This window comes from Pezoporus occidentalis, unplaced genomic scaffold (genome assembly GCF_034315485.1).
Source record: "Pezoporus occidentalis ecotype Australia unplaced genomic scaffold, CSIRO_AGI_Poc_V1 ctg84, whole genome shotgun sequence".
In the NCBI taxonomy this organism is placed as follows: Eukaryota; Metazoa; Chordata; class Aves; order Psittaciformes; family Psittacidae; genus Pezoporus; species Pezoporus occidentalis.
This window is the reverse complement of record NW_026916203.1, coordinates 253,073-267,503: the sequence shown is the minus strand read 5'-3', so window position 1 is coordinate 267,503 and position 14,431 is coordinate 253,073. Positions and strand designations below refer to the sequence as shown.

Here is a 14,431-nt window from a genome sequence, read left to right as displayed (position 1 = left end):
CAACAGGCAAATCCTGCGGGAGAACAGCTGCTTACAAACATTGTTACAACATTTGAAGTCACATAGTTTAACAATAGTCAGTAATGCGTGTGGGACCTTGTGGAATCTTTCTGCAAGGAATGCAAAAGATCAGGAGGCACTGTGGGACATGGGAGCTGTAAGCATGCTGAAGAATCTCATTCACTCCAAGCACAAAATGATAGCCATGGGTAGTGCTGCAGCATTAAGAAATCTCATGGCAAACAGGCCAGCAAAATATAAGGATGCCAACATTATGTCTCCGGGATCAAGTTTACCATCTCTTCATGTCAGAAAACAAAAGGCACTGGAAGCAGAATTAGATGCTCAGCATTTATCAGAGACTTTTGACAACATAGATAATTTAAGCCCAAAAGCATCTCACCGTAATAAGCAGAGACATAAGCAAAATATATACAGTGAGTATGTCTTGGACTCAAGTCGGAATGATGATGGTATATACAGATCAGAGAGTTTTAATGCTGGTAATGTGTCTGTACTTTCAGCATATTTAAATACTGCAGTATTGCCCGGCTCCTCCTCTTCCAGTAGAGGAAACACAGAAAATTCTCGATCTGAGAAAGACAGAAGTCTTGACAGGGAACGAGCAGTAGGCTTAAATACCTATCATCCAGCTCCAGAGAATGCTGGGAATTCCTCTAAGAGAATGGGAATGCAGATTTCTATTGCTACAGCTCAGATCACCAAAGTTATGGAAGAAGTAACAACAAGTGTGCATATTCCACAAGAAGACAAAAGTTCTGTTTCCACTTCTGAAATGCACTGTTTGACAGAAGATAGAAATGCCCAGAGGAGATCAACCACTGCCCATACTCACTCAAATACATACTTCCCTAAATCTGAGAATTCAAACAGGACATGTCCTGTGCCTTATACAAAAATGGAATACAAGAGAGCTTCAAATGATAGTTTAAATAGTGTCAGCAGTAGTGATGGCTATGGTAAAAGAGGCCAAATGAAACCTTCTGTTGAATCTTACTCTGAAGATGATGAAAGTAAATTTTGTAGTTATGGTAAATATCCCGCTGACCTGGCACATAAGATTCATAGTGCAAATCATATGGATGACAATGATGGAGAGCTAGACACTCCTATTAATTACAGTCTTAAATACTCAGATGAACAGTTGAATTCTGGAAGGCAGAGTCCCTCTCAGAATGAAAGATGGACAAGGCCTAAACATATAGTAGACGATGAAATGAAGCAAAATGAACAAAGGCAGTCAAGGAGCCAAAATGCAGCCTACCCTGTGTACACTGAAAGTGGAGATGATAAACACATGAAATATCAGTCACCTTTTGGACAGCAGGAGTGTGTTTCTTCCTTTAGGTCAAGAGGATCCAGTGGTTCAGATCAGAACAGAGTAGGCTCAACTCTTGGAATAAGTCAGAAAGTAAACCAGTCTTTGTGTCAGGTGGATGATTATGATGATGATAAACCAACCAATTACAGTGAACGTTATTCTGAGGAGGAGCAACATGAAGAGGAAGACAGACCAACTGATTACAGCATACAGTACAATGAAGAGGAACATCATGTCGATCAGCCTATTGATTATAGTTTAAAATACTCAACAGAAGTTCCTTCTTCCCAGAAGCCATCTTTTACTTTTCCAAAGACTTCTTCAGTGCAGCACAGTAAAACTGACCATATTTCCTCAAGCAGTGGGAGCACATCAGCCCCCTCAGCTGGCTCAAAGAGACAGAACCAGCTTCACCCAAATTCTGCACAGAGCAGAGGTGGTCATGCACAAAAGACTGGCTCCTGTAAAACTCCCTCTATTAATCAGGAAACTATACAAACCTACTGTGTGGAAGATACCCCAATATGTTTTTCAAGGTGTAGCTCTTTGTCGTCTTTGTCATCAGCTGAAGATGAAATAGGACGTAATCAATCCACACATGTGACAGAAGCTAGTAACACATTACAAATATCAGAACTGAAGGAAAACAGTGGGGCTTTATCTACAGACGGTGCAGTAAATGAAAGCACATCAACATCACAAAACATCAGAACAAAATCTAGTAGACTTCAGAATTCCAGTTTGTCTCCTTCTGACTCCACTAGACATAAAGTTGTTGAATTTTCTTCAGGTGCCAAATCTCCCTCAAAGAGTGGTGCACAGACTCCTAAAAGCCCACCAGAACATTATGTGCAGGAAACACCACTCATGTTCAGCAGATGCACTTCTGTAAGTTCCCTTGATAGCTTTGAAAGCCGTTCAATTGCTAGTTCGGTTCAAAGTGAGCCTTGCAGTGGAATAGTAAGTGGTATTATAAGTCCCAGTGATCTTCCAGACAGCCCTGGACAAACAATGCCTCCAAGCAGAAGTAAAACACCACCCCCTGCTCAAGGAGTTCAAGGGAAAAGAGATGTAGCTAAAGGCAAAATACCTAGTGCAGAAAAGAGAGACCCTGGTCCTAGACAGGCAGCTGTAAATGCAGCTGTTCAAAGAGTTCAGGTACTGCCAGATGCTGATACACTATTACATTTTGCTACAGAAAGCACACCAGACGGCTTTTCTTGCTCTTCTAGTCTGAGTGCTCTGAGTCTTGATGAGCCGTTTATACAGAAAGATGCAGAGCTAAGAATAATGCCTCCAGTTCATGAAAATGAGCATGGAAATGAAGCAGAACTTGAACAGTCAGATGATACAAAGGATAGTAAAGAGGAGAAATCAGAGAAGCCTGTAGAGGCAGAAAAAGACATTCTGGATGATTCTGATGATGATATTGAAATACTGGAAGCATGTATTATTTCTGCAATGCCAACAAAGTCTTCACGTAAAGCCAAAAAGCCTTCTCAAGCGTCTGCTCCAAAAATACCTCCTCCTGTAGCCAGAAAGCCCAGCCAGTTGCCAGTTTACAAACTTTTGCCTTCACAAAGCAGATTGCAGTCCCAAAAGCATGTGAGTTTCACACCAGGAGATGATACGCCACGGGTATATTGTGTTGAGGGCACACCAATAAACTTTTCAACAGCTACATCTCTGAGTGATCTCACAATAGAATCACCCCCGAGTGAGTTGGCCAATGCAGACAATGTGGGTACAGGAGTGGAGCCTGGGGAATTTGAAAAGCGAGACACCATTCCTACAGAAGGTAGAAGTACTGATGATTGTCAGACAGCAAAAATTTCAGTCGTGACTTCCCCAGGCCTGGATGATGACAAAACAGAAGAGGGTGATATTCTGGCTGAGTGCATTAACTCAGCTATGCCAAAAGGAAAAAGTCACAAACCTTTCAGAGTGAAGAAGATAATGGATCAAATTCAACAGGCGTCTTCATCTCTAAGTAATAAAAGCCAACCAGAAGGTGAGAAAAAGAAGCCAACATCACCAGTAAAGCCTGTACCCCAAAATGATGAATACAGAGCACGTATAAGAAAAACCACAGAGCCTAAAAACAGTATTAATAATGAAAGAAGCTATCCAGAGAACAGAGACACAAAGAAACAGAATCTTAAAAATAATGCAAGAGATTTTAATGACAAATTGCCAAATAATGAAGAGCGTGTAAGAGGAAGCTTTTCATTTGATTCCCCTCATCATTACACACCTATTGAGGGAACTCCTTACTGTTTTTCACGGAATGATTCTCTAAGTTCTTTAGATTTTGATGATGATGATGTTGACCTTTCAAGGGAGAAGGCAGAATTAAGAAAAGGAAAAGAAACAAAGAAAACAGAAACTAAAGACTGCACTAATCCAGAACAGTCTTCAAATCAGCAGCCAAGTAACAGAACACATGTTTGTCAAAAAAATGCAACAGGCAGAAGCCAGGCCAAAACTTTCTCTCAGTCAGCTAAAGAGATTCCAGACAGAGGAGCAGCTACAGATGAGAAAATGCAGGATTTTGCTATTGAAAACACGCCTGTTTGTTTTTCTCGCAATTCATCTCTTAGTTCCCTCAGTGATATTGATCAAGAAAACAATAACAACAAAGAAGGGCAACCTGTAAAATCTACTGAGACTCCTGATTCACAGATGGAATCAAATAGACCACTGACTTCTGGTTATGCACCTAAATCATTTCATGTGGAAGATACTCCTGTATGTTTCTCTAGGAACAGCTCTCTGAGTTCTCTTAGTATTGACTCAGAAGATGACCTTTTGCAGGAATGCATAAGTTCTGCTATGCCTAAAAAGAAAAAACCCTCAAGAATTAAGATTGAAAGTGAAAAAAATAATTCCAGAAATACAGGTAATATACTGGCAGAAGATTTAACACTGGATTTGAGAGAGATACAGAGGCTGGATTCAGAACATGGTTTCTCACCTGATTCAGAGAACTTTGATTGGAAAGCTATACAAGAAGGTGCAAATTCTATAGTTAGTAGCTTGCATCAAGCTGCGGCTGCTGCATCGCTGTCTAGACAAGCTTCATCAGACTCTGATTCTATCCTTTCATTAAAATCTGGTATTTCTCTAGGGTCACCATTTCATCTTACCCCAGACCAAGAAGAAAAACCTTTCACTAGTAACAAAGGTCCGAGAATTCTTAAGCCAGGAGAAAAGAGTACGCTGGAGTCTAAAAAAGCAGAATCCGAAAGTAGGGGAATCAAAGGAGGGAAGAAAGTGTATAAAAGTATAATTACAGGAAAAGCTCACTCAAGTTCAGAAGTTTCAAGCCAGTTGAAGCAACCACAACAGACAAGTGTGCCTTCAATTTCACGTGGTAGGACAATGATTCATATTCCAGGAGTTCGAAATAGTTCTTCAAGTACTAGTCCTGTTTCCAAAAAAGGTCCCACACTCAAAAACACCAACTCCAAGAGTCCCGGTGAAGGCCAAGGTTTGACTAGTTCTCCAAGAGGAGTCAAGTCATCAGTGAAACCTGAGCCAGCTCCTGTAACTAGGCAGCCATCAGGGTTGACCCAGGGCGGGTCAAGTAAAGGACCTTCTAGATCAGGATCTAGAGATTCTACTCCTTCTAGACCTCAACAGCAGCCATTAAGTAGGCCTCTGCAGTCTCCAGGCCGAAACTCTATTTCCCCAGGAAGAAATGGTATAAGTCCTCCCAACAAACTGTCACAGTTGCCAAGGACATCATCTCCTAGCACAGCTTCCACTAAATCTTCAAGCTCAAGTAGAATGTCATATACATCACCAGGCAGGCAGATGAGCCAGCAAAACCTTACAAAACAAACTGCCTTACCTAAGAGTACCAGTAGCATTCCACGAAGTGAGTCCACTTCAAAGGGGTTAAACCAAGCTCTCAACAGTGGAGGATCAAACAAAAAGACTGACTTATCCAGAATATCATCTACAAAGTCAAGTGGAAGTGAATCTGACAGATCCGAGAGACCTGTTCTTGTTCGTCAGTCAACTTTTATTAAAGAAGCTCCAAGCCCGACTCTGAGGCGCAAATTAGAAGAGTCAGCTTCTTTTGAATCTCTGTCTCCTTCCAGGCCAGATTCTCCCACAAGGTCCCAGCTACAGACCCCAGTTTTAAGTCCATCTCTTCCTGATATGTCTTCATCCACTCATGCAACCGCCCAGGCTAGTGGTTGGCGAAAATTACCCCCTAATATGAGCCCTTCTACAGAATATGATGGGAGACAAGCAAAACGTCATGATATAGCTCGTTCTCATTCTGAGAGTCCATCTAGATTGTTGATCAGTAGGTCAGGAACGTGGAAGCGTGAGCATAGTAAGCATTCCTCATCACTTCCTCGTGTAAGCACTTGGCGAAGAACAGGAAGTTCCTCCTCAATTTTGTCAGCTTCTTCAGAATCCAGTGAAAAGGCAAAAAGTGAAGATGAAAAGCAACATGTAAGTTCTCTTTCTGGACACAAGCAATGTAAAGAAAGCCAAGCACCAACAAAAGGTACTTGGAGAAAAATAAAAGAAAGTGAGATTCCTCAGATAATGAATGATCCTCAGCATTCTTCCTCAGGTGCCACAAGTGGCTCTGATTCCAAAAGTCTTATCTATCAGATGGCACCAGCTGTCTCTAAGACTGAGGATGTATGGGTAAGGATAGAGGACTGCCCAATTAACAATCCTCGATCTGGAAGGTCCCCAACCGGAAATACTCCTCCTGTTATTGACAGTGTTTTGGAGAAAGGGGGTGTGAGTTGTAAAGATTCTAAAGAGATTCAAGAAAAACAAACCCCAGGGAATGGAGCTGTTCCAGTTCGTACCATTGGTTTAGAAAACCGTCTGAACTCTTTCTTTCAGATGGATAGTCCCGATAAGAAAGGCACTGAAACAAAGCCTCTGCCGAATAATCCTGTTCCTGCACTAGAAAATAATGAAAGTACTGTAAGTGAGCGTACACCATTCAGCTCCAGTAGCTCAAGCAAACATAGCTCTCCCATCGGTACTGTTGCAGCAAGAGTGACTCCTTTCAACTACAATCCAAGCCGCAGGAAGAGTAGTGTGGACAACAGTTCTGCTCGGCCATCACAAATACCAACACCCATAAATAACAGCACAAAGAAACGTGACTCCAAGTCTGAAAATCCAGACTCAAGTGGAACTCAGAGTCCTAAACGGCACTCTGGCTCTTACCTGGTAACTTCTGTTTAAGTGCAACAAAAAATAAAACTGATGTATTATATACAGCAGCTATTTAGAAGTTTTGTTTCAAATGAAACTTTAAAACAATGGGGATTGATTTTTTTTGTTGTTATTTGTTGTAAATAGGTTTGATTCTTGTTAGAGAGTCCTTGTTCTGGAAGCCATATCTGATAGTATACTTTGTCTTCACTGGTGATATTTTGGAGGAATACCTGATTGACAGTTTGGAATAAACCTGCTATCACAAGTGTCTTTGTACAGTATGTTTAACATGTATTTAATTAGCATCACATAATCCTTTAAATATTGCTTGCCATTGAAATCATGGAACATTGCAGATAGTGTTGATACAGTCATACTGCTGCATTGCTTTGTCAATCATTTTTAGATTGCAGACTGGCTAAAGTACATCAGGGAAGAATTGGTATAATTTATGCAAAAAAAGTATATTCAGTTTTAGTATTTGTGAGTCCATCTAACCCAATATTAATCATGTGGCTGTGAAATTCACAGTAATATGGTTTCTGCTGAACAAGCTCTCCCAGCCTGCTTTTCTGCATGAATGGAACTGATGGTTTATTTTCTGAAGTAATGATTAACATTTCTGTGGTCACATAATGTGCATAGCTAGTTATGGTGTCACTATTTACACTCTCTTTGTGCTCTGGAAAAGAAAAATTAAAAAAAAAAAAAAAAAGGAAAAATGTGTAACTGTAAAAAAATTATTTTACCTGAATCCTGAATTAGATTTTATCTTAAAGTAGGTAGAAACTTTTTGCTATGCTGTAACTTGTATATTCTGGTATTTGAGATGAGATGGCTGCTCTTTTATTAATGAGACATGGGGGTGATGTCTCAACAGAGACTAAAATGAACATTTCAGAATAAATTATTACTGTATGTAAATTGTGTGTGTTACTTATACATTACATAAATACACAGTATTTTGAGATTTCAGGATATACTGTGTTGTATAATGCACTTACACTTAAGGCCTGATAGAGCAGAATCTTGCACCTCCAATATTTGTTTCTCCTTATCACTGACAAATGGCTGTTGTAGGATCTTAGCTACAGGATCAGGCCCTAAGTCTTCTGTAATATATTTGTAATTGAGACAGTTTCACACATCTCAGGTGCATAACAAGGCTAAACGCAGGGTGTTTCCAGTAGCCAAGCGGTATAGTTGTTTTCATGACTGCAAGCCTGAAACAATACTGTATGTATGAAAACAATATTTGTGAAATGAAAGATTTTTAAAATTTGGGGATATCATGTAGAATGTGTAATAGTGACTATAGAATTAATTTTTTGAGCTCTTTGTGCTTTTTTTAAAATTTATTTATTTTTTAAAAATTATGAAGGGGAAAAAATACTGCTAGAATCCCATGGAAGCAAGAAATTTGTTACCATAGTAGAAAACCAGGACATTTGCTTCCTCAAGCCTTTTTGATGGGAATATGGTTTGTGCTAGGACAGTGCCGAAAAGACAGATTTCTGCTTCAGAAATACAAATGCAGTCTGAATTCAGATGGGAATTGGTTTAAAGTAGAAACATGAGAGAATAAAACATGGATCATTCTGTGCATGATGGAACAAACCACAGAACACTCTTGTCAGTTTTGTTGTATCTCAAATGGACTATTCTAAAGTTAGCATTCTAAATAATTGATACTGAGGATTCAGAATACCCTGAAATAGAGCAATTTACCTTTAGGGTAGCTTTAACAGAGTTTCAGAGTGTATCAGATCTGTGGCTTCTGTAGTTCATCTGATATTGAAATGAATCAACTTTTATCTTGAATTCACCATAGGATATACACTGCTGAATTAAGATACTACTAGCAGCCAGAAGTCAATTTAGATAAAAGCCAATACCAAAAATATGTCTTTATGAGAAGTGGTATCTTATGTGCTCTTGTGCTTTGCTTCCTGTCAGATTTGCTTAGAGACATGCCATGTTTCTACATCATGTGATGAAATCTGTTAATAAGCAGCACTTCTCATGTTATCATCTGAAATATTTTGTATACGGCATCTTCACAAAACTTCCATTATTAGTGTCCTCTTAAAGATGAAAATGAGACAGATTACGTGATGTATTCAAAGTCAGAACTTACTATTAGAGAAGAATATAGAACTCCATCCTTGAGTTTAAAATGTAAGAACATTTTTCTTAAAAATGATGTGATTTTTTTTTTTTTTTTGCCTTTAACTGCTAATATGAAGATGTACCACATAATCCAGCTTTACATCTGAGTCCTGTCAATGTAAGAATTTAAAGGTAATCTCAGTAAAGAAATTCTGATTTCATTTTTATAACTGAGGGGATTAGAGGAAGATGAGGTAAACCAATAATTGTATGTGTATCAAACACCAGAATGTCTTTGAAAATTGTAGTGGCTTCTCTAGATAGCCTTGGAGATACTTCATGATCATTATAATTGGGGAGTTTCTCTTAATATCCTTGTAAGTAACCTGCATTTGTAGCAAAGACAGATGAGAAAAACTTCTCAACTATAAGGGTAGTGATACACTAAAATATGCTTCCCATGGGAGTTGTTGAATTTCCGTTATAGAAGTTCTAAGAAGAGGTTTATGAAACATCTCATAGGGATGGACTGTAGAGATGGGCTTCAGTGATCCTTTGAAATCCCTTCCAGATCTACGTTTCTGTGATGCTTTATCTGAAATACTAAGTACCCACTAAGAGCCTTTTAGAATCTTCTAGGACATTGATGATGTTTGATTTATGTTAATGATGGGGATATAAAGTTATATTCTAAGTTTAACCATAAAAACAGATCCCGGAAATACAAAATAAGTTTTAAAAAAGAAAAATGTCTGTAATTATGTTTGGGCTTGGATTTTGTTAATGCTGTCTAGACTCACGATTTGATTTGTGCTGCTAAACATTTATTCTGGGTTCCTTGGTTTTGTTTTTATGAAGATGCCACAGAGGGTGGCATCTTCATAAAAGTAAGAGGACATTATGTCAATGCAGAACAAAGTAAAACAAGGAGCCAAAGAATCCAAGACTCACTTTACTGTTCTGGGGTGCACTGCCTTTCTACAGATTTTGGTGGAACCTTTGTGACTTGTGCTCGTATCTTTAGTTGTCTCCCTGAATTAGCTTACCATATCCAGAACCTATCAAACTTGTATTTTAAAAATAGATTATACTGAAAGTACATTCATAAAGCATGTTTCAGACTTAAAGCTTTGTCCTCTTGATGTGAGTAGCAAAATGTGACCTCCCCATAAACTGTGATTCATTTACTTTTAAAAACGTACATTCATTTCAGTTCCTTGCAGTGTGCCACAGTTAAGGTTATTACTCAATTTCTGTGAAAGCTCTTCTGAGTATTGCAGACTTTAAAGGGGATCTAATCTATTTCTGTTTTTCATATGCAGTTATCTATCCAAGACTATTTTTCCCTGAAAGCTTAAAAATAATTCTCAAAACTCTTACCAGAGGTGACAACTTAAAAATTGAAAGCCTTACCAGGATTTCTTGATTAGATTGGAATATTGTTTCAAGCAGGACTTGGCTGCACAGTACAAGTATAGTTTATGCTGTAAGCTTCAGTAAATATAATTTACTTAATTAGTAATAATTTTAGTTAATATAAATACAACAGTATTCTTCAGCACAGACAAGTGATGGCTTTAGGAAGTTATTTGTTGTGTCTTGGGTAAATAGAGATAGAAAGAAAAGAGACAGTTTTGGAGACTCAGCCATATTGTCCCAGGGATGTACTTTCCAGTAAATAGCATAAACTGCACAGGAGAGACTATCTTGTCCGTAAATTAATGAGGTTTTATTCTGAGAGTATACCAATAGACCACAAAACTGCAAAACCTGTGATTGATGATCTGATAGCTGAATTTTTGGATGGTTGGTTGGTGTACTTCCTAACTGTCTGTCTCAGAAATTGAGATTACCAGGAAGGTAACAGTGTATTAGCTTCCTCATTTTTCTTAAGGATAAAAATCAATGAATCTAGATCTAGAATCGAAGAAATGGCATGTGCCATGGAAAGTTTTCTCATCCTCCTGGCTGTGAATCCTCGCTGACCTGTCAGTGGACTAACTAACCTTTACCTAACAGAATTGGTAAGTGCTGCATTTAGTATGCTGAATTTGCTCTATGCAGGGTTGGTCAAATGCCACCTGACCCAACAGAAAAGAAAATACACAGCTAGGGCTGGTAGAAAGAGTTTGGGATCATTTCCTTTATGGATGGTCAGTGGGTTGGATGAAGCCATTACACGGCATTTTAAGCCAATATGCCACATTTCAGACCTTCACCCTTTTTTGAGACAGCAAAAGCAAATTAAAGTTGGGGTCTTTTTACTCTTAATTATTGCTCACCTAATGGGCCCTGGTGCTTTGCATTTGTCTCCTTTATGTTTGGGTAGTTCTGACAACTGACTTCAGAAGTCTGCAGTTTGTGCTTGTGGAAAAGTATTGATTCATCAAAAATACCCAAAGAGCCTATCTTTCTACCATAAAACTGTAAACTTCTAGGTGACAATCTTTAAATTTGTGATACTAAACTCAATGCAGTAAATAACTTCCAGTAAAAAGACTTGCTGCAACTAGTTTTCTGGAAGAGGCTTGAAGAAGGAAAGAACACCTCCCTTCCTTAATGAAGACAGTGCTACTTGTAGGGATGATCTGGAAAATGTTTAGGTGGACTCTTACAAGCTCTACTATTCTTTTGTTACTAGGTGCCTCCCAGACTGACTTATCTAGCTTTTATTAAGTAGTATGAACAGTCATAAGAGCATCACTAACAGTCACATGTAGACTTCCGCCTAAACACAACTTTGTATCTCTGCTGTAATGCCTTGCAAAGTCACATCAACCTGATACCTTTGTTACTGATAAAATGCGTGATTTGGATGAAGCTGTGAATCAGAAGTGAAGCATCCATTAATGTGAAGCATCCATTAATACGAAGCATGAATTCCTTCACATGCTTAAAACTTGGAGAACTTCCTTCATACCAAATCACACAAATGTATTCACTCTCTGGTTCCACAGCCATCTCCTTTGCACTTTTAACTAGAAGAGACACCCACATTTTTATTTTTCATTTCAAGTCGCATGTAGAAATATGATTCCTGCTTCATAGTTTTCTATATGCAGAATAATGCTATATCTGTAAATGTGTTTATAGAGAATGTTACGTAGTTGAGTTTTTAGAACGGTAAATTAACTGGTTACATGTTGTGTTTGGGTACATACTGGAAGTGCAGGGGAATTTGGTGTGGTGCAGAAAAGGTGAAGAGTTCACAACAGTAGGTGTGAACTGACACCATGCAGGTGTCAGTTAACATGTGATGCCAAGATTAATATATAGAGTGTGTATATATACCCAGGTTTTCTGGTGTCAACTTAGTTTACCAGATGTGCTGGTTTTACTTACACTGAGACTGGGTAATGCCTCCCTAGCGTAGTTTTGCAACTTAACCTTTCTTAGAAAATTTCCACATAGTTACAGGCTTATGTATTTTACGGATTTCTACCACTTCCAGATTTCATGAAATTACTCTAATTTTGCTGTTGTGAAAACATCCTTTGCTTGAGTGGCTGTGGAATTTCAAGGGGGTAATCAGGAAGACATAGAGGGAGCTTGTTTACTCAGTAAAATACATTTCTGTTCAGACCTCTAAGCCATACATACAGGCAGTATCTCTAATGTCCTGCTCTTTTTTGGGATTTAACATGAATAAAACTTGTGCTCATTCTTTGCAAGTACTTAAATTGTCTAAGATCAGATGAATTTTCCTGTAAATGTTGTTTCTCTTGAACAAACTCAGCCCACATTTAGCTTTCCTTCAGTTTTGTTGTTCACTTCTGCCTGAGATGCATTACTGTTTATATTCTAACTCTGTAATTAATTTCTTCAAATATTCTAATGTATTTTGTTTCACAGTATACTTACTCTGAATTTAGTCTTGCTATGCATAAATTATTACTTGCAGTGTTATATAAAATTTCCTCCTGATTGCACCTTGTCAGAGTGGAATTGTTTTCTTGGCTATTACTGAAAGTTAATTGTCTGTTTGTGTATTAGAAATACAATTTCATTTAGAAAGGAAGTTGCTGTTAAGACACTTCAGCAAGAATTCAGCATATCAGAACAAATGCTCTAAAAATCCATGCGGTTTCATTTTGGTAGTGGTCACATTTCAGGTAAGTACAAAGCTCAGAGACGTGTGGTTCAAAAGCTGAGCATCCTGTTTCCGTGTTTCCGTTTAGAGCAAACTGCAAACTATCCCAATGCAGTCCAGTTCCAAAATCTGTTACTTGCAAGAGGTTCACAAGACGGCTTGTTTCATTATGACTTGTAAGCACAGCCAACTGAGGCAATTCTGAAGTCTGCCTTTTCCATAATGAATACATTCTTTAGTCCCTAGTTAGAGGCTACTAAGGGACCCAGATTGATTAATTCCCAACACACACAAACATATGTATATATGCATATTTTGCACTCATGTTCACTTCAGGCTTTAACACAGCTAGAAGCATTTAAACCAAAAAAAAAACCCAAACAACCCTGTTGCTGAGTTACAGAGATCCTTTGTTTCCTAGTATTTATAGCTCTCTGTGTCATATTTGAGATGAGTTCTAATTTCAGGACTGATTAGCTGGTACCTTATTTTTGAAGTGTTCTGCAGAAAGATGCACTTAAGCCTTAATTTATATGCAGAAAAGGAAATCCCCTCGCTAGCAAATCAAACATTTTTATTTATTAAAGAAAAAGCATTACTACTGTCACCTGCAGCATAAAATCAGTAGGGATCATAAAAATTATGAGATTTTGAGTGATTACATTTAATTAAAACGAAGGTAGATCATGCCTGATTTTCTCCCTTCTAACAATCCTCTGTATAAAGAGTAAATTGGCAGGGGGGGAAAGACAGTTTTGAAACACTGTAACACAGAATTCAGATTTGCTTGTGCATCTCACCACATTTAGAATGAACTAGCTATGGAAGAGCAAGATGGTAGACATAACAAGACATAATACAAATAGTGAGAAAACCTCCCTTTTTTTTTTAATCTTTTGTTGTTGACATTTTCTACTGTGTCATGAAAGGGAGTTGGCATATTTTTTTTTTCTTACTAGAATTGAGAAGTTGAACCACCATGACCGATTATTTGACACATTTTACATATTTTAAGTGTCATGGTTTAACCCCAGCCAGCAGCTCAGCCCCATACTCTGTTCATTCATTCCACACCCCCAGCACAATGGGGGAGAGAACTGGAAAAGTAAAAGTGAGGGAATCCATGGGTTTTGATAGACTTTAATAGGAAAGTAAGAAAATAATAACAGTGATGCTAGTAGTGATAATTAGAAACCACAAAACAGGTGATGCACACAAAACAAGCAACTGCTGACCACTCACCAACTGATGCCCAGCCAGTTCTGAGCAGCAGCCACAACCACCTTTTCCCCCTAGATTATACACTGAGCATGATGCCATATGGTGTGGGATATCCCTTGGATCAGTTAGGGTCAGCTGTCCTGGCTATATTCCCCGAACTCCTTGTGCACCCTGCCTGCTCACTGGTGGAGTGGGGTGAGAAGCTGAGAAGTCATCAAATTGGTATAAACGCTACTGACCAACAACTAAAACGTCTGTTTTATCATTGTTATTCTCAGACCAAATACAAAAACACAGCACTGCACCATCTACTAGTAAGAAAAGTAACTACCACAGCCAAAACCAGGACAGAAGTAATTTGGAATTCCTAAAAATGGAAATCCTCTCTCTTAAGTGGAAGTGCAAATAATGTAGTGTTTCACACACTGATGACTGTTTCCTTTGATCTTACAAACTGCACAGCTGTG

At 38.5% G+C, this 14,431-nt stretch overlaps 1 protein-coding gene across 7 annotated transcripts in view; it reads left to right on the top strand.

Annotated features, from left to right (window-relative positions):
* Positions 1–7,468, top strand: part of APC (APC regulator of WNT signaling pathway) — an 87,587-nt gene extending 80,119 nt beyond the window's left edge. For 6 of the 7 annotated variants that reach the window (XM_062604222.1, XM_062604226.1, XM_062604221.1 and 3 more), the window contains exon 16: positions 7–7,468. In XM_062604222.1, the coding sequence (XP_062460206.1) occupies positions 7–6,571 (6,565 nt within the window). In that variant the 3' untranslated portion in view covers positions 6,572–7,468. The remainder of the gene's footprint in view (positions 1–6) is intronic. The other variant, XM_062604227.1, reaches the window with a different exon arrangement.
* Positions 7,469–14,431: the final 6,963 nt, after the last annotated feature.